A 20,801-nucleotide genomic window follows, 5' to 3' on the forward strand; every position below is an offset into this window, starting at 1 on the left:
AAGCTGAAGGTGGACACCGGTACACAAGGAAACACTACCCATGCGTATTTTTCAAACACGTTTCCTGAAATGCTGGATTCAAATGATGAACCTTGTAATGGCTCCCTTCAGGCAGTATGCAACATCCTAACTGCATATAACAGAACCTACATCAAGTGTTTTGGGACCATAGACTTTGCCAGTAGCAACAACGGATCACCGTGGATCAGCACATGTTCTTTGGTGTGGATGTCCGTGGTCCTGCAGTTGTTGGTCTTCCATCATGTGAGAATAATCTACATGTTGTTACGCTGCATTATTCAGTAAGCAGTAACCAACAACCCGTTTGCAACAATGTAAATAAAAGGACCTCATGGATGCATATCCACAACAATTTGACCACATCGGCAAATTTTGCACAATGCACAGGCTTGTCATGTACCTCAACATCCCGCCGCATGTTGATCCACCACAAAGAATCCCTATTGCTCACAAGGACAAAATTCCGTCAGAACTTTATGACATGGTTCGACAGGGAGTCATACGGTGTATCCAGGGACTGACTGAATTGGTCAGCTCTCTCACGTACGTAACCCAAAATGACAGCAACATCCGTTTTCGTTTTGACCCAAAACATCTTCATCGTGCCCGAGTTCATCCATACCACAAAATACCTACAACAGAAGAGCTCAATCATAAATTTGCAGGAACGAAATACTTTTTGAAACTTGATGTCAAGTCAGGTTATTGGTCTGTAAGAGTTGACAGCAATGGCGAACAACAACTTACTTTTCAAAACCCAGCGGGTCGGTATTGCTTCCGACGATTGTTGTTTGAACTGTGTGTAAGCCAGGACATTTTCCAGATGGAAATGGACCATATTCTCCAGAATAGCTGTGGTGTGATTGGCATAGCAGACGACATTGCCATCTACGGTGCCACTGAGGAGGAGCATCACTTTCGGTCATGTTTATGGCAGACAAGGGATCAGGCCTGGCTCGCAGAAGGTTCAAGACCTGAGCGCGATTCCAAAACCTGAGAACAAGGCCGAACTACAGCATTTCATCGGCTTCATGACATATTTGTCACGCTCCATCAAGGGTTTCAGTGTGAAATCTGCTACTCTTGGAGACCTTCTCAAAAAGGATTCTGAATTCCTATGGGAGCCGCACCATCAAATTGCATTTGATCATCTGAAGAAGGAAGTGTCAGAAACTTCTCTTCTTCACGACGATCAGCCAGAGGAGCCTGTCTGCCTCAAATGTGGTTCCAGTCTTTAGGGCCTCAGGGCAGCATTGGTTCAGGTGCATGGAAATCAGTTAAGGCCAGTGGCAGATGCAAGCGAAACCCAAACAGATACTGAACAAAGCTATGCTTGCACTGAACATGAGCTATTCTCTATCGTGTTTGGCACAGAACATTTCCATACCTACCTGTACGGGTGCAGTTTAATTGTGTTCACAGATCATAAACCATTGTTGATGATCGTTGAGAAGCCATTGATCACTGCCCCACGGAGACTGCAACAAATGCTTGTCAGTCTTCAAAGGTATAACTTTACAACGGAGTACCATCCTGGGGCAGACAATGAGCTTGCCGATGGCTTATCCTGCCTTCTTCATCCAATCAATACGACTAAATTTGATTTGGACTTCCGTGTTGTCATCATCCACTTCTCCTCTGAGAAGTTTTCGCAGCTACAATAAGAAACTCTTCATGATTCCAAACTGAATCAACTTCAAGACCTTATCATCAGTGGATGGCCAGGCTGTGTGAAGGACCTCCTATAGGCTCTTAGGGCGTTTTTGGAGTTTTCGGGATGAGTGTTGATGTTCATTCTGTGCCAACGCTGATTGTTGGTGTCGCTGAGATGCGACCGTTCCCTATTCTATTCATTTTGCAGGAAATGAGTGGAAAGCACCAACGTGCAACTGTAAGCTGATCCACCCTGCACTTTTACTCTGTGTGGACATCTTATAACATGAGGGGACAAGGACACGGACACAGACACGGACACGCACACACATCCTCCCATCACATTCCAATACGGATATAAAAGGTGATTCCGAGGCAAAAAAATAGAGAAAAATATAAAACGAGAACCAAAATAAAGAAAAAAAAAAGGAGGGAACTCATCTCAGCAATGTGAGTTGAAGTTAAAGACTCACTGTGTGTCTGAGAGTCCTGTCATGTTCTTCCAGAGAGCAGGGAAGTACTCAAACTGGTATGTGTAAATGAGGACTGTTACGAGCATGGTGTAGCAAACCACACCCATCCAGAAGTACTTCAAGATACGCCTCCACCAGTGGTAATGAACCTGTAGGAACACCGTACCAAGTCAAATGAAGGAAGCAAATCCGAAATTGACTTAAGCTTGACCTGAGGCTGCACCTCAGGTGACTAACCAGGTCTTTGGGCTATATTGTCGTGCATGGGGTCAACGGATGCAAATAAAAGAGCGTTTGGTGAACGTTTGTACCGTACCTGGTATAAGGCAACGCAAGACAAACACAGCATCATGTAGATGATCTTGTAAGTGACCAGTCGTCCCTCCAGACTCACAAAGAAGAACATTCCGCCGCAGATGTAAATCCAGTACTTGATGAACATCGCCCGCACCATGCTTCCGATTAGGCGAATCACATCACTGCCTGCATCGGTGCTTGGGTCTTCTGTTGCGTGGAAAAGTAAAATGTAAGTTAGTGCGGCAACATCCTCAGCACAAGGTCTATACAAAAGCTTCAGTGATGCTCCAGCGGCTTCCTGATCTGGCTGACTGTCCCTTAGTGGTGGTGTCATACCAGATGCTTTGTGAACCACAATCATGCTTCATGTTACTCGAGATTTTCTCTGACAGTGAGCAAACACGAACCCACAAAATATGGGACTTTTCATCGTCGAACGAGTGAAGATAATCACTCGATGCTGAAATTTAAGGCAGTGATGCATCCCTCGAGAAAAAAAAAATCTACAGGAAATGACATCAATGATGGTAAGAACATTCTGGAAAACACCATGAAGGTAGCGGTTGCACATGAATCGAGATCTCACTCATCCACGAGACAATGTTTTTCTTTCATGCAATAGGGTCAGGTGTGCGATGCAACAGAAGGGTATTACGAAGCACAAAATTTAACCGGATGAAAGCAAAACGACACAGTCGGCACAATGTGCTCATCCACGTCCTTCACCTTATTCTGCATAAGTGGTGCAGCGAGTTCAACATTGATCTTCAATTATCACGTGCAGCCAACTTCCGCCATTCGAGTGAACGTTGAACGTGCTCAACAGATGATGTTTCAAAATCGCTGGATAAGTGAAATTACGGAGGAATCGATGTTGGCATTGGAAGTATAGGAAAAAAAAATGAAGATATTTTGGTCCCCACGACCAAACAAATAAATTTCAAGGTTCAGCAATCAGCTGGAAAGATTACTGACATGGAGCTGGCTGATGGGATGTTAATGGTTTAATTTTATTGATGTAGGAAAACCATAAACAGACACTACAAAGTGACTAACACCATGAAGTACTGTCTCAGGCCAGCATTTTACTGCACGATGACGATTTCACATTCACAATAAAAATATGACCACTGTTACTGTAATGGAGAATTTGTTGATGTACAAAGACGAGGCTTTTGACAAGAATGATACCCGGGAAGGGGGGTGGGGGGGTGGAGGGAGGAGACGCGTGCGACGAAGAAGTGGGATACAAGCTCAAACGCAGCAAGAAGAGAAAGGGAAAACCAGGGATGAAACGGAAATGGAACAGAAGTCAGAAAGGAGGGTGGGAACACCTAGAAAGGAAGGGGTGGCCTTGGGGCGGGTTAATGAGGTTAGAAAGTATCATGAGTATGGTTGGGGGATCACCGAAGGTGGTGGTGAACAGCCATTTTGAAGCCCTGGAGGGAAGAATGGGACTTTGCAGAATGAGGAAGTTTGTTCCATAGGTGAGAGAAAAGAGGAATACATAAGAGGAGGTGAGTAATGAGCCTGAATTTTGGAGTTTGATCAGAAGTGGGTTATGAGCACACCACATGCACCATGAAGAAACATGGAGGGTAGGTAGGTGGACAACGCAAGGTAAGGTTAGAGGGTGCAATACCAGAAAGGGAATGGCTGAGGACAGAGAGGACACTGACCTGTCTGCCGACGTGAGAATGACTGATATCACATTTAATTACCTCTCTGCTTATCCTAAAATTTTAATAATTAAATAACTACGCGATATTTGGCATTTATTAACCCTCCGAGTCATTTCCACAACATGTGTATATATATATATATATATATATATATATATATATATATATATATATATATATATATATATATATATATATATATATATATATATATATAATCTCAAACACACAGCTTCCTTGGGGATGTAGAGTCTGTGTTAAGGGGCTGTCACACCGTGACGTTTTAGCCAGCGTATGGCAAGGTCTCAAAATGTATGTAAAAAGCTGGCCTACGCTGAACTATTGATGTTTTTTTTAAGTTTTGGGCGTATAATAACGTGTTGGCGCATGCATAACGTATTACTAACGTACACAGAACGTTTTAATCACATATAGATAACTTATACCAACGAATGCTGAGCATGTTGTCAGCGTTCACAACCTATGCCCAACGATAGTCTAAGTTATGCATTGCGCACGGCAGCGTATCACTGACGATCAGTGGCGTAGGCTATTCATAGGCTGCGGCTCGACGATGATTCAAATCATAACCGCACTAGACATCGAAGTGTGAAGCCGCTGTCACACCTTGACGTTTTATCCAGCGTATGCCGACGTATGAAAAATTTGCCGAACCAAGCTGGCACATGTCGAATACGTTATGTGTAAGATTTGTATACGTTAATAGCACGCTGGCATACGTCGTAGTTTTCTGGCATACGTCGTCATATGCCGAGTATGTCGAGAAATTTTCAGCATGTTGAAAATTTCTCGACGTACTCGGCAGATGACACACGTTCCGCATACGCTGGCATAAGTTGTAGGCACGCTACGCGATCGTTGACACACGTCGACACATGTTACTTGTACGTAACTCATAAGTCAAAACACGTCAATGTAATGGTTAGCGTCAGTGTTCCAGACTCCCTGTTTTTTATTTTTATTTTTTTTTCTTCGCTATGACGGTGATGTTGACACCTTGATTTCTTGTGCGGTTATGATTTAAATCGTTGAGCGGCAGCCTATTAATTATATTATATTATAACCGCACTAGAAATTGAATTGTCAACATCACCGTCATACCGAAGAAAAAAGAAAAAAAAAAACCAGGGAGTCTGGAACACTGACGCTAACCATTACCTTGACGTGTTTCAACTTATGAGTAACGTACAAGTAACGTGTGTCGACGTGTGTCAACGATTTGCGTAACGTGCCTACAACACGTTACTCATAGGTTAGAAATAAGTTTCGGGTACGCTCAACATTACCTCGACGTGTTTCGACTTATGAGTAACGTACAAGTAACATGTGTCGACGTGTATCAACGATCGCCTAACGTGGCTACAACTTATGGCCAGCATTATGCGGAACGTGTGAGTCATACGCTGACATACGTTGAAAAATTTCAAGCATGGAAAATTTGTCTAACACCTCGGCGTACAAAGATGTATGCCAGCGTACTATGAAAAAAAAAAGCCAGCATACTACGACGTATGCCAGCGTACTCTTAATGTGTACAAACTTACCCATAACGTATTCGACGTGTGCCAGCGTTTTAGCCAAATTTTGCATACGTCAGGCATACGCTGGCTAAATCGTCAAGGTGTGACAGGGCCTTTAGTCTCAAACAGCTTGTGTTTGAGTTTTAGAAAACCCAGATAATGTAATGAGTGAAACCATTCAAAGGAGAACCTCAAAAACATCTTCAAATGCAAAATCTATCCACATCTGCTTTGTACTCAATCTCAAGTTGACGAAAACAGCAGCTAAAAAAAAAACTAATTATAATAATAAAAAATAAATAAAAAAAGAAAATTAATTGATTTGTATTCTACATATTCTCATAAAAAGGGTTGTTGAAAATTTGTTTACAAAAGCTGAAATGTTAAGTAAAGAGACACGGAAGTGATTACAAAACTCGGCCATCTCGCACTGCACGGTGGTCGGCCCAACAAGGCCCATTTGTACTTACTGTGACATTGCCCTTTGATATTATTAATTAGCCTTCTCCGTGTTCTTGTACTAACGCTTTGTTGAAAATTTGATGACAAAAACTCAAATGGTAAAAAAACAAAAAAAGTTCTGGCCAAGACAGACAGACAGACAGACAGACAGACACACACGCACTGAGGCTGTTGAAAAATCAAATCTCCTGCTGTATGGCAGATGGGCTAACACCAAACTGGCAAAATAAGAAACGCCTTGTTAGAATGATGCTCAATTCAACATTAACATTATGGTTATGAATTTGAGGCACAGAATAAATTCAACTTCACACTTGATGTGACTTTTCAAACTCTTCCCCAAACATGATAGCGAGCTACAAACATCGACTGTGGTTCAGGTTCGAGTTTGGATTAAAAAATGAATGTGTTGTGGAGGTGTTCGAGGTGTTTCAGTTGGTGATATCAAATGGTGAGCCTTTCAGAGAGAAACGAGTTAACAAAGTGCGATGATGTACAAAAGAAAATGCAGCAATGCTTGGAGGTACCAGGTGCTGTGACAGTGACGCCAGCCATTTCACATTCCTTCTCCTTCTCCATATCCTGCCGCTCCTTTGCCCGTTGACGTAAAAGCATCCAAAAGGTGAAGGTGTACATCAGCTGGATGGGGAGACATTATAATATCAGGTGAGCACTCCCGTTGGTTAACATCTACTGAAATGAGTATCAAAATACAAAACAAGACCCTCCTCAGGCTAAAATGTCTGTCTTCTTGCATCAGGATGATGTTTCGAGGTTTCGGTCTCTCAGGCTAAATACTTTGATCTTTTTTTGGTGTTCTCTTTCATAAATTTGCTCCAAGGACTGTTTTCAGGATGTTCACTGATCCCACGATCAGCCTCCATCAGTCGCTTGTTTGTTGCCATCTTTCCTCATACCTCTTTCTGGTTCTCCACAAAGTTCTGCTGGTGAGATGTTGGTTTAATTGAGCATCCCGGTTCTTGCCGTATAATTTTTCCGCTCCTTGTACTATATTATTTTTCTTGTTTCCCAATTTATGAGACTAAAATCAGTAGGTATTGACACTTCAATTAGAAATTCCATCCTTTTCTTTACATTCTCTTTCTGCTTTGTTCTATCATTTGCTATAGGTCACCTTCCATCGACTTGGAAGTCACCAAATACCACTGCACTACACAAACACGGTACAAAAACGGATCCTATTAACTATATTAACTTACTTCCCATTATAAGCAAAGTCAGGGAATACATCATCACAGTTGACATCAAATCCTTATTTTTCTCCAAAGGTCTGATCTCACACAAACAGGTCAGATTCACACTCGATCATTCCACCATGCTCATGCTGCCGCCTCTGCTTTCTCAAAGAGGGAGAGAGGCCCTCAATGTTTTCAGAGAAGAGATCAGGGCCATCTCTCGAGCATTTCAAATGGGCTGGATCCCCACCTTGCTATCCAAAGTATCTACCTACAACATCTAAGGTCATCTCTTACGTCTTGTTGACCTCCTTCACTCTTGTAGCCAAGCTTGTGGCTCTCAATGGGATCCTCTCATCGACTCTCCCTGTTGAGGATGGAGTGCCCCAAGGCAGTTTCTTCGACCCAGTTCTGTTCGTTATCTTCATAAACGATCTTTCTGCTTTTCTGGAAAGTCCTGCTTACCTCTTAGGACTCCACCCTTTGCTGTAACATCCCTCATCCTTCAGTTAGGCAGGCAGCAAGTAGCCTCTTCCCTCTCTGCAGACCTTCATAGAATCAGTAGCTAGTCAATCAGTTGGAATGTCCTTCAACCATGACAAATCTCCAACTCTCACTCTGTCTCTTCAAAAAGACCGTCTGGCAAGCCCTCCCATCTACTTCCTTAACAAACCTCTTGAAGAAGTTAAATTACTCAAACTTGTGGGTCTCACCATCAGCCATTATCTTTCTTCGGCAAACCATATTCCATGTTGACCTCCAAAGCAAGCTGCCATCCTCCATCATGCAAAGTCTTTCCTTGGCATAGTTGAACCTTTATCAGTTTACAAGGCCTTCATCTGCAGCTTGTTTGAGTACTGCTCTCCCCTTTGGGCTGGCATTCCTGTTCTCATCCCCCATCAAGTTTCTGCAAGGCATATGTGGTCTGCTAGTAACCTACTCCTGGTGAATCTCCCAAGATCCAGGCTTAGTGCTCACTTCCACAACTTTGTTCCTCTTTTATCGCATACTTGGACCGAACTTCCTCAGTGTGTTGATTCACATTCTTCCCTCTTTGGCTTCAAGATGGTTGTTCATCACCACTTCAGGTCATCTCCCATCCATATTCATTATCTTTTCCTCCCCTCATTAACCTTCCCAAAGCCCTCCGCTTCCTTTCCAGGTTATTGTCACCCCCCAAACCCTCCCCCTCATTCGTTATTTTGTTGTTTTTGTTCCATTTGTTTCATTGAGCTTACTTTTCTCTTCCTCTTCCTGCTGTTATTGAGCTTGCATCCAGCTTGTACACCACTACCACCCAAATGTTCTCCTCTCCTTCCCTTTGATCTCATTATTCTGAAAGTGTCCCTCGACCATGCTGTTAGTGTGTTTCCACCATTTCCACTGTGTTCCTCTTTTTACCCTCGCCAGAGGAGAGGGTATTGCATTTGGGTCCGTTTGTTTGTCTGTTTGTTTCTGTCTGTCTGTTTGTCTGTTTGTTATTCCGCACAGAACTTTCGTGTTTTTCTCCACAACTGCCCATCGGATTGAGACATAATTTTCAGCATTGGTGCGACGACTCATGGAGAATGTTTTCATGATAATTATGACGTCATAGGTCAAGTGGTGTGGCAGCGATATTCGAAGAACTTTGGACCTCAGTATCTCTGAAACCCCATCAAGGAAAAAATGAAACTTGGCACATAGTAAGTACTCCTCATGAGGAATGAGTGTGATTTTTTTAATGACATCATAGGTGCTCTTGTTATGACGTCATAAATGCATATGTAGAACGCCACAATCGATCAGTATGAAAATTTTTGAGGGTCATCTTGGGATAAAATGGCCAACAGAAAAATTCATGATGTCATTGGTCACATGATTTGGCAGCCATATTGTTTTTAAAAATAAATAAAAAACTTCAAAAATCATATCTCTGAAGTGGCTGAACAAATCAGGGCAAAACTTCACAGGTAACACCGCATGTCCATGAGGAACAAAAGGTTCACACATATGATATAGGTCACATGGTTTGGCAGCCATATTGGATTTACCCTAAAGCCGATAAAAATACACCGCTCAATATAAGTCCTGGCGAGGGTCTGCAATCTCTGATTTCTCTTTTTCTTGTTCTGTTATATAGTGGTCCATTATGTGTTCTAGCTCATCCATAAGCTTTGTATACCAAAAAAACAACAACAGGAAGATTGTATTGAGAAAGGTGAGGAGGTCGAAGTCCAAAGAGGGACCCAGAGCTCTTAGATTTTACGTCTACTCTGTCCAATCCTCTCCTTTTCTGTTTAACTAGCTCTTGACAATTACAAGTCTTACCTTTTGACCAAGATGCACGCATGGATTAACCTCCTTCACCAAGCCAATAGGAGGAAGCTGGATTGGACCCAAGGTGGGGGGTAACTCAGCGTCTGTTAGCCGAAGGCTCCACACGTAAGCCAGAAAGCAGAGGGTGTTTGCATAAATGACGAGGAAGGGGGAGCTGATTATGGTGTATCGCCGACGGTCTCGTACCATCCAGATGAGACAAGACCATAGCAGCAGCACAAACGTGAGCCAGCTATGGTAGGTAATGCTCCAAGCCTGCCGGGTTAACGTTTGCACCGGTGGTAAGGAAATGCTGGTGTGATGAGATTGGGTCAAGCAGCACAGATAAAAGCTAAAGCACTAAACAACTAATTAGGCACTGTCATCAATTTGGATTGCAAAGGTGTGCACTTGATACATTTTATTAATATCCAATTAACCCTCATTTGAACACGATAAATAGTTTCATCGCCTCAATCATACTTCCAAACACCAAATCAAGTGCATACATCGGCCAAACATCTAAACCATAGTGCATCCAAGGACCAAATAGCGAACATATCGTACAAACCCCATCAATGCTCCTTCCCTGCACAAGGCTGCTCTTCCACACTCTACCATACAAATCCCATCAATGCTCCTTCCCTGCACAAGGCTGCTCTTCCACACTCTACCATACAAATCCCATCAATGCTCCTTCCCTGCACAAGGCTGCTCTTCCACACTCTACCATAAAACCCCATCAATGCTCCTTCCCTGCACAAGGCTGCTCTTCCATACTCTACCATACAAACCCCATCAATGCTCCTTCCCTGCACAAGGCTGCTTTTCCATACTCTACCATACAAATCCCATCAATGCTCCTTCCCTGCACAAGGCTGCTCTTCCATACTCTACCATACAAATCCCATCACTGCTCCTTCCCTTCACAAGGCTGCTCTTCCACACTCTACCATACAAATCCCATCAATGCTCCTTCCCTGCACAAGGCCACTCTTCTCTACCATACAAATCCCATCAATGCTCCTTCCCTGCACAAGGCCGCTCTTCCATACGCTACCGCACAAAACACAACACTGCCAGCTAACTCACTGACTGAATAACTCACCATCATGGCAATGAGAGCAGACACGTAACTCTGCTGCATGAGAAAGTAACCGATGGTTCTCAATGAGCTTTGCTCTTTTTGAGGTGTTTTCTCTTGAACCACTGAACACTTTTCTGAAGGACCTGGCAAACAGAGGAAATGATAAATTGTGAATAAAAAAATTAACGACAACATCCAAACTTTCCTTGTCGTAGTGGTGAGACGGACTTTCATCCTGCGATGTTGAATCAGGTGACTCCACTGCCAGGTCGATGTAGTCGGGCGACGCGAGAGAGGCAGGCGAGACCAGATCCAAACTCCCGCTGCCCCTCACTATCCTTGCACCATCGTCACCCTCAAAGGTTGCACCGGCATTGTAACAGCCATGAAGTGGAATATGGTTTGCTGGAAGGTTCTGATACACGTCCAGCGCGGGCCTGTCGTAATATGCATCTTGCACTGGGCTGTGCCGGAGCCTTTGTAGAGCATATCCAGGCAAAGAGCCATCCACGTGGTTTCTCTGGTTCTCAGCCAGTGAGTTGAGGAACGGCTGTGATTGAGGCAGGTAAGGTAGAGATGATTAAAATAACACCAGGTTTTATTATAAATATCAGAGGAAGGCAAAGAGATACACGTGTATTTGTCATAACTTGGAGTGAAGGGTTACAAAGGGTGGGGGTGGGGGGGGTCACAAATGAGCAACAATGAATTAAAGGAACTGCAGTGAATACATACGTTTGACATTCCCAAGTCTTCTTGTACAAGGTGCAGCGGCTGCTTGAGGAAACAACATTTGAGGAAAAGACAAAGAATCAGGGAACCAACCATCGTATCCAAAACTATCACCAATGCATGTCATACACCATCTTGAATTCACCGAGCTGTGTCGAAAGCAAACATATCGACTGACACATTCAAAAGCATTCACTTTAAGGTGTCAGGCATGCAGAGTGCACAATTTAGCATGTACCATGTGATTAACGCCGAGCACAACTGTTAAATTGGGTCACAAGAGGGACGGCCATCACGTGTTTTCATTTACTCATCGGTCCAAAACATAGACAGCATTATCCACAATCGTGTTTATAACTAACACACAAATAATGAATGTTCTTCATGGGGTGGGAATAAGTTGTGTATTAAAAAAAAACAAAAAAAAACACCATCTATCAAGTGATAGCGATACGTTCGGGTCGAGCTGTCACCTGGCTCTCGTCCATTGAAGATTGTAAAACTCCCTTTTGACTGGAGAACCATGTTGTGTAATGTGGATTAATGATGGTGGTTGGTCCATCATTGACTGTTTGACACACAGACATCATCTGCTCCTCCTAATGTGGGGGAATGAGGGATGCAGGGAGGAGGTTGCACAAAGAGATGGAGAAATAGGCATGAGGACAGGATGGAGAGACCATAAGATGTAAAGCTAGTGTACATAAGACAAATTATTATCTTTACAAGACCACACCATAGACCCTTCCATGCCCCACTCCTCCCCCATATTCAATTTAACAACAACAAACAAAAAAAAACAGGTCAATGTACCCAAGTCATATCGAGAGGGAAAATTCAACATCACCAACTAGTCTTGGGCAGCTGTGTTTAGGACTTGTTTGATTATATCAGTGGGAGACAAATTGGAGGGGCATTCGATGAACCGTCAGAATGAGTTAGTAATCTGGACCTGAAAAGCCAAGGATGTTAGGGCTGAGCTAAGCCAGATGCCTTAGTGAGCCTGCAATTAGGACCAATTAGGACTGAGTGGGCCCCACGTCATGTAATGAAGATCCTCTGAGCGGACACAAGTGAGCCGCAGGAGGAGAGACAGTTTGACATCGTTCAGCAACGTGGAGACTCACCTTGGGCTCGGCAGCTGGTTCATAGAGCCACAAGCGCAAGAGGGTGGCGATGGTGAAGTACAAGATAAGAAGCACGATAGGATTCACAAATACCGGCCACGATAATCCAGAATGTACAGCCAGCTCCCAGGGTCGAGCGCAGTCTGTACGAACTACACCTGTTATTCCAAAGAGCCTGAAAAGGTACACAGCAAGCAAAAACAACGACTAGTCGAACAATCGCACTTCAAATCATCCAACTGGGGGTATTGTGCGTTATGTTTAAGACAACCTGTTTTTTGTTTGTGAATACAATGTGAAGGATTATTAGTATGTCGATGAACAAAAAAGGATCAAGTTTCGCTAAACCCCAACGGTTTTCTTCGAACTCCTTAGAAACCTCGAACCGGATTGTCGTGCAGTTATATTTCAAACAATTCGAACCAGCTGAGCAATCAGCCTTAAGATAATGTTATCATCGTCTATCTTCGGACACCGCACTTTGCTGATCAATCTCGAGGCTCATCAACTTATCCAAATCAGCTGTAATCATTTTAAAATCAGAAATGGTCCACCAAAAAGATCCTTTTGGATGATGGTGCCATCTGAGAAGGGACAGAAAACAGTCGGACCAGAAGCCTGGACCATCTTAATGTTGTGATTTATTTTTCAAAAGGATTTTGCATTTCGGTTTTGATAAATCAAGTTTTCAGGCTGAAGTACACCGTAACATCTACACTTATTGATAATAAAGGGAACCTTAATTTAATCGGAAATAACTGAACGGGTATGGTGGTGATATTTTCGTGAAGAGACAGGACTGGTTTCCCAAAACGTGGTGGATGTGATGGGTTCAAATCCAGCTTAAATCAATAACATTAGGGATTTAGATTCAGGGATTTGGGGAGTAAAGCTTGATGCAGGAGAACATCCATCTCACTACTGGGTTGTTAGTAAAAACCCAGCTGGCCCAATAACGACCTTCAGGGTGGGGGATGTTCTGCCTGCCCAACCTGGCCGAGTCGACTCAATGTAGTTCCCTCTTATTCCCTTCGTTTTGTCTCCAAGAGGTCATTCTTGATGACAAGCGTTCCTGTACTTTCCGCAATCATAAAGCTATGATCCCTGCAGAAATGGTCATTCATTTTCACTTTCCTTGAATGGCAAAATGGAGAAAATAGATATGACTCGATTCAGAAATATCAAGCCATTCATTTATGAGTTTGAAAACCATGTCTTGATTTCCTATCGCTCCTTGTAAAGTGTGCGGATATTTTTGGGACGTGACCGTTTCACAGCGACAGTTCGTGTTTCACGAGATCCGCATTCTTCGCCTGAACTTTTTGTCCAAGTGTTTTGAGTTCATAAAAGATGGAGAGTTTTGGAAGAAAATGCATCACATTAAACTTCATCGTTCATGGTAAGACACATGAGCTTAACCAGATGCCGTTAATTGACTTACGAGGCTGAAAGTGCTGCTCTGGTCCACAATGCATGGAAAACTTACTTACAGACCAACAGATCTCTGAACACATGTCAATAGAGCGTGACCTTCACGCTTACAGTGCAGTGGCACAAAACGATGGATAATTACAATCCAAACGCAGACCAAACTGTTCTTTGTACCGCAGTTGCCACAAACGTGGTGCCAGGATTCAAATCCGTGAACTTTTGAAAGCGGTGTCAAGCAGGTAGCGAAATGAGTCGTTTGCAAGACGGTACACGGAGAAGTACGCGCGTATGGGTATGCGAATGGACACGTCCTTAACCGCTGAAGCTGTACGGCGTGCGGTTAACCACACCAGAGAGTGAGCAATTCCCAATGCACTGTGTAATGATGGGCTGAAATAAAATGGACCCCACCTGTCTGCATCTGTGTCCCATTCACAGCTATGTGTGTCTTTCGTTTTCAATTCCTTTTCATAAGGATTCCTTCTTTTTGGTTTTGGTTTTTTTGTTTTTTAATGAAAAAGGCGCATCCAACCAAAATTGAAACGATCTACTCTGCTAATTGAAGTAATAAACAAGCAAGAAGCTGTTGAAGCTGAGGATCCAGTCTAAAGCGACATTTCACCCGCTTCCCAGCAAGCTTCTTCAGGCCAATAGATCAAGGCCAATGGTATATTGGCCTGAAGAAACTTGCTCGGAAGCGGGTGAAATGTCGCTTGATATCGGATTGCCTCTTGCTAGTTTATTACTTCATTTGGCAGAGTAGATCGTTACTTTTTAGTTGAATGCGCTTTTTCCTTTTCGAATGTATAATTCCAACCGCCCCCATCGTGTATGATATATCCATATACATATACATATACATATATACTGTACTCTTCAACTTGGGAGGGATGTTATGCACACAGTGACACTCGTAGTGTGTAGGGATGGGAGGGTGGGGTATATGTACTGATATAAACTCGGTGATTATAAACATAAAACTCTGGTAAAAGTAAAAATAAATAAATTATGGGTCTATCATGTCCCAGTGCACTTTACTAGGAAATGGTGGAACCTGAGCACTCCATAAAAGTCCATTTTTTCCCACACATACATGTGTCATATTTTATTACAAGCTTTACGGCAGATAATTACGCTGCACACACCTGGCCAGACGTTTCCTCAAAAATATATCAAAAATCAAAACCTCATAACAGACTATTATGCGTTCACAATATGGAATTGTTTGGCACAAACACACAGCACAAATTATAGGGCTTATCCATAATAATAAATATCAGTGTGTCAGTGTGTCAGTGTGTCTCCTCCATAACTCCAAAACCATGAAACCGAGCAGCCTGAAACTTTGCATGCATACCAAGGGACGTCCAAGGAAGTGTAAGAGTGAAAATTGGGTGTTTTGGTTAATTAAAACACCCCTTATGAAGATAATTAACGGTCTTATTTAATTAGATCCTTCATCAATTCTCATCCTCGGTCACCTCACCGGGGTCTTAATTCGCCTTTTTTTTGGCCTGCTCAAGAATACCTCGACTTGGAACAGGCCACAACGGTTTCTTAAGGTAAAGTTATTTTTTCACTTTCCTCACTCATATCATCGAAAGCCTGATCTTCATACCGATGAATCGCTGGATACATCGCAATGCATGTATACGCCCAGAGATGCCAGTGTTCGTGGCTTTATTTCATTTCTGCACATGCCATAACCTCGAGAATCTCTTAATCTCAGCTGAATATGAAAACATGAACTCCAGAATTGAACTTATCAGCCGTTCTGAATGCTAAAAGAAAAAGTGTTCATTTGTCCAATTCGGACATTGCTCGACATCCTGGGCGTCTCCATGTGCATGGTGTTTATATGACCGACCGGCGATCGCTAACCGACCAAGCCAACCGTTCCTTATCAACTATTTCTTTGGAGTGCTTCCTTGAGTGCTTAAGCCACTTGGCGAGCACTATATGAGCTGCAAGGTTGTTCATTTCCAAGCCGTGGCCATACAAGACAAAATAATTCACAATGTCACTGAGTCTATCGATCGACTTGAACAAAGTTCAGGCCCTACTTGCCTGCATTTGACTCCATGCTGTCGTGCGTGCAATTGATAATGTGCAATTTTATTTTGACGTTCCCCATTTTTGTACTATCTTCTTTCATTATGTGACCCATCACTTCATCATAGATAGATACATATTTAAAAAAGAATTAATCATTTCGTTTTTAAAGTTTCTTCAACCATTTTGTTGGACTGCTTGCTTTGAGCACTCTTCAACCTTCGATCTCTCCAAGCTTCCATGGTGATACTGTGGCAGGGTTTTTCATGGGGACATTTCCAGAGTTAGGAAGGCAAAATAAATTGGATGATTGCAATGAGTAAAAAACGGTTTCAGTTGTTACACAGCAATTAAATGCCACATCACGGCAGGATAGCAGACAGATGCACGTGCTCGCTAAAAACTGTCTAGCCTGGGTTCAAATCCCAACTCAGCTATAAACTGTAATCCCAGTGTTTCACAGGCAGGGTAATTCATCAATGTGTGTGCCATCTCTTGAATGGACGTTAAACTGGATGTCTCATCTGCCAGAATCCCATCTGTCTCTCTATCTCTGTCTCTGTCTCTGTCTCTCTGTCTCTCTCTCTTCCACTCCACCACTACCCCTCTGTGAAGGTGATTGTTGAGGACTAACGGTATAGTTTCGAATTTGAAACTGCTTCCCCAGAGTGTAGCATGTATCAATCAGATTTGGAGTGAGCCGACCTGAGGGGTGCAAAGGCCGCTGCATGTACAAGCAGGCCTTTTCCAGGTAGCCAGCATGGGTTTTAAATGCTATTACCCGGTTTTATGCAGAACCCGGCAGTTAAAAAGAAAATGTTGCTGTTTAGGTGCGTTTTATCACTGTTCCTGTCCCCTCCCGTCAAGCTGCCTTCCCCTCCCCTCATGCTGCCTTCCCTTCACATCATGTTGCTTTCTCTTCCCCTCCTCTCACATTCCCTTCCCCTTCCCTTACATTGCCTTCCCCTTCCCTTACACTGCCTTCCCCTTCCATTACACTGCCGTCCCCTCCCCTCATGTTGCCTTCCCTTCCCATCACACTACCTTCTCCTTCCCTTGCACTGCCTTCCTCCCCTCATTCTGTCTTCCTCCCCTCCCATCACACTTGCTTCCTCCCAAATGCCCTCCCCTCTCCACCCCGATGGACATCGCCAGTAGTCTCCACGTGCTATACTAATGTGGTTTTAATGTACCCCATTTCATTCAATTCTGTACTACCCCCTCTCCCCCTTTCTCCACAAGTGCTACGACCAAACACGTTGAGAACCCTTTCCCCCATTTCCTCCTCAATACCCCCTAACAAACGCAAGTTCAGAACCCCCTCCCCTCACCCTTACCTCCTCCGAAACACCCTCCCCACTCTGCTTCTCTTCTCTCACCCATCCGCCTCACTTCCACCCCCTCCCATTTGTGTAGTGACATTTGGTGAGGTGTCACTCTCCCCAACCCCTTCCGAGCTCCCTTCTACCTCACCCACCCCTCCACACTTCTCCACCCCTCCCACCTCCCTTCTACCTCCCCCACCCCTCCATCTCTCTCTCTCTCTCTCTCTCTCTCTCTCTCTCTCTCTCTCTCTCTCTCTCTCTCTCTCTCTCTCTCTCTCTCTCTCTCTCTCTCTCTCTCTCTCTCTCTCTCTCTCTCTCTCTCTCTCTCTCTCTCTCTCTCTCTCTCTCTCTCTCTCTCTCTCTCTCTCTCTCTCTCTCTCTCTCTCTCTCTCTCTCTCTCTCTCTCTCTCTCTCTCTCTCTCTCTCTCTCTCTCTCTCTCTCTCTCTCTCTCTCTCTCTCTCTCTCTCACTCCCTCCCTCTACACTCTCCCCTTTAATATTCCAGTCAGCAAAGCCACGAGTTGTATTTCGTAGTAAACTCAAAAATGGTAGATCGATGGATTCATCCCGTTCACTGTGCTCTGCACAGCAAGTGCGGTGATGGTCTCACCATCGAGCACCATGTGGAGCCCTCCCCAATTAAACACCATGCACCCCCCTCCCCCCTTGGTCCACGTATAAAAGTTAAACCAGTCCATATTTATGACTTTCATTAGGTTAACCACTGATTCACCACTTTCTTTAATGTCTTCCCCGAATACAAAAGTGTAAAAGATAGAAACGCTCTCGATCTTCATCGCTGGAGTTTGAAACCAAAGAAGGCATTGAAATTACAGCTTTCATTTCCAAACTAGAATCCGGTGCTTCACTAGTCTTTGAAAGCCTTTGCAGTGTGTGTCCGTGCTGCGTGCCTACGTTGTGTGCCCATGTTGCACACCCGCAATGTGTGCCCATGTTGTGCACTTGCAATGTCTGGATATTTTGTGTGCCCATGTTGCGTTGCGTGCCCACATAAGTTGCATGTCCATATTGCGTGCCCACATAAGTTGCATGTCCATTTTGCGTGTCAACGTTGCGTGCCCACAATGTGACCCGATTTCACATTCCCCGGTTGTATATTTGCAATACATCCAGCAAAAAAACAACATACAGTGAAGGAGTTGCGGCCCTCTTGTACGACTGGGATGATAAAGAAAAGGGATTTAGCTGTCCACGGCATCAAGTCCGACTATTAAAGCGATGAAAGGAAGCTCAATGTGGGATGGAATCGAGGGGATTTAAACGATGCGGAAAAGGGATATGATCACAAAATGGAAAGCCATGGTGGTCAGTCTGCAGCGTAGGTTGAAAGCGCTGATAACAAATCCGAGAGGGGGAAACTGTGGGTGGAAGTGACTGTTAAAGGACAGTTGAAGGTGAATGGTGAAGAGTGTGCACATAAAGAATTAATTAAATAATGCCACAATTGCAAAGTCAATGTCCAAGGGAACAGACAAATATATTTAAACAATAACCATGGATAGGGCATTGTTTTGCTTCATGGATGTGGACGGTGCTGCTAAAAGTCACCATTTTAGTGCCCAAGCTCCATTTCCTGAGGCCATTTGAGTCCTTCACGAAGTGTGAAACCACATGTAGACCCAAGCAGGTGAGGCAAGCTAACGCTGAAGGTAATTACCTTGCTCGCTAAGTTTTATTCACAATCTGGGAAAATTTGACATGCATGTTCATTAACATGGTTTCATGGTTGGCTTGCAGGTGCTTCAACTTAAGCTATGACGGACGGCGATATTCATGTTTTTGTCTACAAAGTCGAGGCTCGTGGAAGAGCTGGAACTCAGAATGGATCAGAACGTTTCAGAGAAAGAAGAATAAAGTAGAAAAGGAAGAAACACACTGGATACAAACTCATATGCAGAAAGAAGAGGAACGGGAAAGCTGCGGATGAAACAGAAATGGAACAAAACGAAAAAGAGGGAGAGGGGTGGAGGGTTTCATTTGAAGCCACAACGAGTCCACCGATCGCTGTGTTCTCCATACTAAAAGCCATCACACACATTTGGTGTATTTTCAGTCGTGGAGATACAATCCGAGTGATTTGGTGGCTATCTCTCAATCCTACAAACCCCTTGTCCCTGCCGAAAACAGACCGGTTCCTCTTGGGTCGATTTGAAGACCACTGCAATGAGACTATCAGTCTATTATTTATATTGTAGGGAATACTTTGAGATGCATTTCTAAAACAACCTCAACCCACCCACCGGTTCCTCTTAAAATACACTGAATCACGTGACTGGCTGATCATCATAGCAAAATAAACAAAAACAAAACGAGAACGAGCAATCAAAGATTATATACCCTTGCCCAGACTTGTTTTGTGTGGTTTTATCATGCCATTTGTATTTTTTTTTTTAGACATACTCACATTCTAAAGTACGTACTTAAGAGGTTCTGGTTGAAAAAAGATAACGTGTACTACTGGTGACCACTCGGGGGGCATTTGTGGCCTACGTCAACACATCCTGTGCAAACAAACAAACAGACAGACAGACAAAGAAGAACGATGTCGCGCATAGCACAATACTTGCAAAATCCATAAAACAAATTTCACCTAAAAAATAATCGGTGGTTAAATTAAATGACTAAATATGAAACTCCTCTTCAAATTGCAAGTCAATCGGATGAAAAATGACAATATGAGAAATTCGGCCCATGTCGACTTTTTGGCCTACATTGACCTTTTAACCTATGTTGACCTCAAAAACGTTTGTTCAGTGAATTCAGTTACAGGATATGCCAATCCTCTTCAAATCGCAAGTCAATCGGATGAAAATTGAGGATTTTGGAAATATGACAAAGTTATTGACCTTTGGCCGATGTTGACCTTTTGACCTAAATAGTAAAATAAAAAACATTGACAACCTCCCTTTTGTCCTTCGGTATCCTCTGTTAAGATTTGACGAAGATGGCTGAAAGGTTCCACGAGTTATTGCACTCACAGAAAAACATACAAACGATACAGACATGAGGAAAATTATTAATTTACATCATAATGATGCATAGAACCAACGAATATGTTTGAAAAATCTTCGATTATCGCAAGTAACACACAAACCAAAATCCAACACCCTCTCCTCTGACGAGGGTGTGTACCTCTGTGTGTCCACGAACTCCTCAGAACAGAACAACGTGACTAAATTCACATTCGCTGTGTCATCCATCATTGGTCTGCTGAGCATGGCCTCAAAATCGAACATTGTTCTTCATCAACACAAAAATCAGGAAAAGTGGCTGACTTAACATCTTAAAGTCTTGAGTTCAAGACCCTGTACAACCATTGAATGAGCACGAAGTGGGTTGACTCAGCCCGTCACCCTTCTGAGGTTGGTAAAAATGAGTACAGTACCAGCTTACTGGAAACAGG

General features: G+C 43.4%; 1 protein-coding gene across 1 annotated transcript in view; it reads right to left on the reverse strand.

The window, feature by feature from the left end:
• The window catches only part of PIEZO2 (piezo type mechanosensitive ion channel component 2), a 343,960-nt gene that overhangs the window by 207,644 nt on the left and 115,515 nt on the right, over window positions 1–20,801 (reverse strand). Inside the window, exons 8-16 of the mRNA XM_085890260.1 lie at window positions 12,570–12,744; window positions 11,916–12,041; window positions 11,446–11,484; window positions 10,939–11,260; window positions 10,732–10,853; window positions 9,636–9,899; window positions 6,657–6,768; window positions 2,464–2,651; window positions 2,148–2,296 (exon numbers count right to left, since the gene is read on the reverse strand). Of these exons, the coding sequence (XP_085746386.1) occupies window positions 2,148–2,296; window positions 2,464–2,651; window positions 6,657–6,768; window positions 9,636–9,899; window positions 10,732–10,853; window positions 10,939–11,260; window positions 11,446–11,484; window positions 11,916–12,041; window positions 12,570–12,744 (1,497 nt within the window). The remainder of the gene's footprint in view (window positions 1–2,147; window positions 2,297–2,463; window positions 2,652–6,656; window positions 6,769–9,635; window positions 9,900–10,731; window positions 10,854–10,938; window positions 11,261–11,445; window positions 11,485–11,915; window positions 12,042–12,569; window positions 12,745–20,801) is intronic.

This window comes from Eptatretus burgeri, chromosome 7 (assembly GCF_056783735.1).
Source record: "Eptatretus burgeri isolate ZD-2024b chromosome 7, Ebu_testis_v1, whole genome shotgun sequence".
Lineage (NCBI taxonomy): Eukaryota > Metazoa > Chordata > Myxini > Myxiniformes > Myxinidae > Eptatretus > Eptatretus burgeri.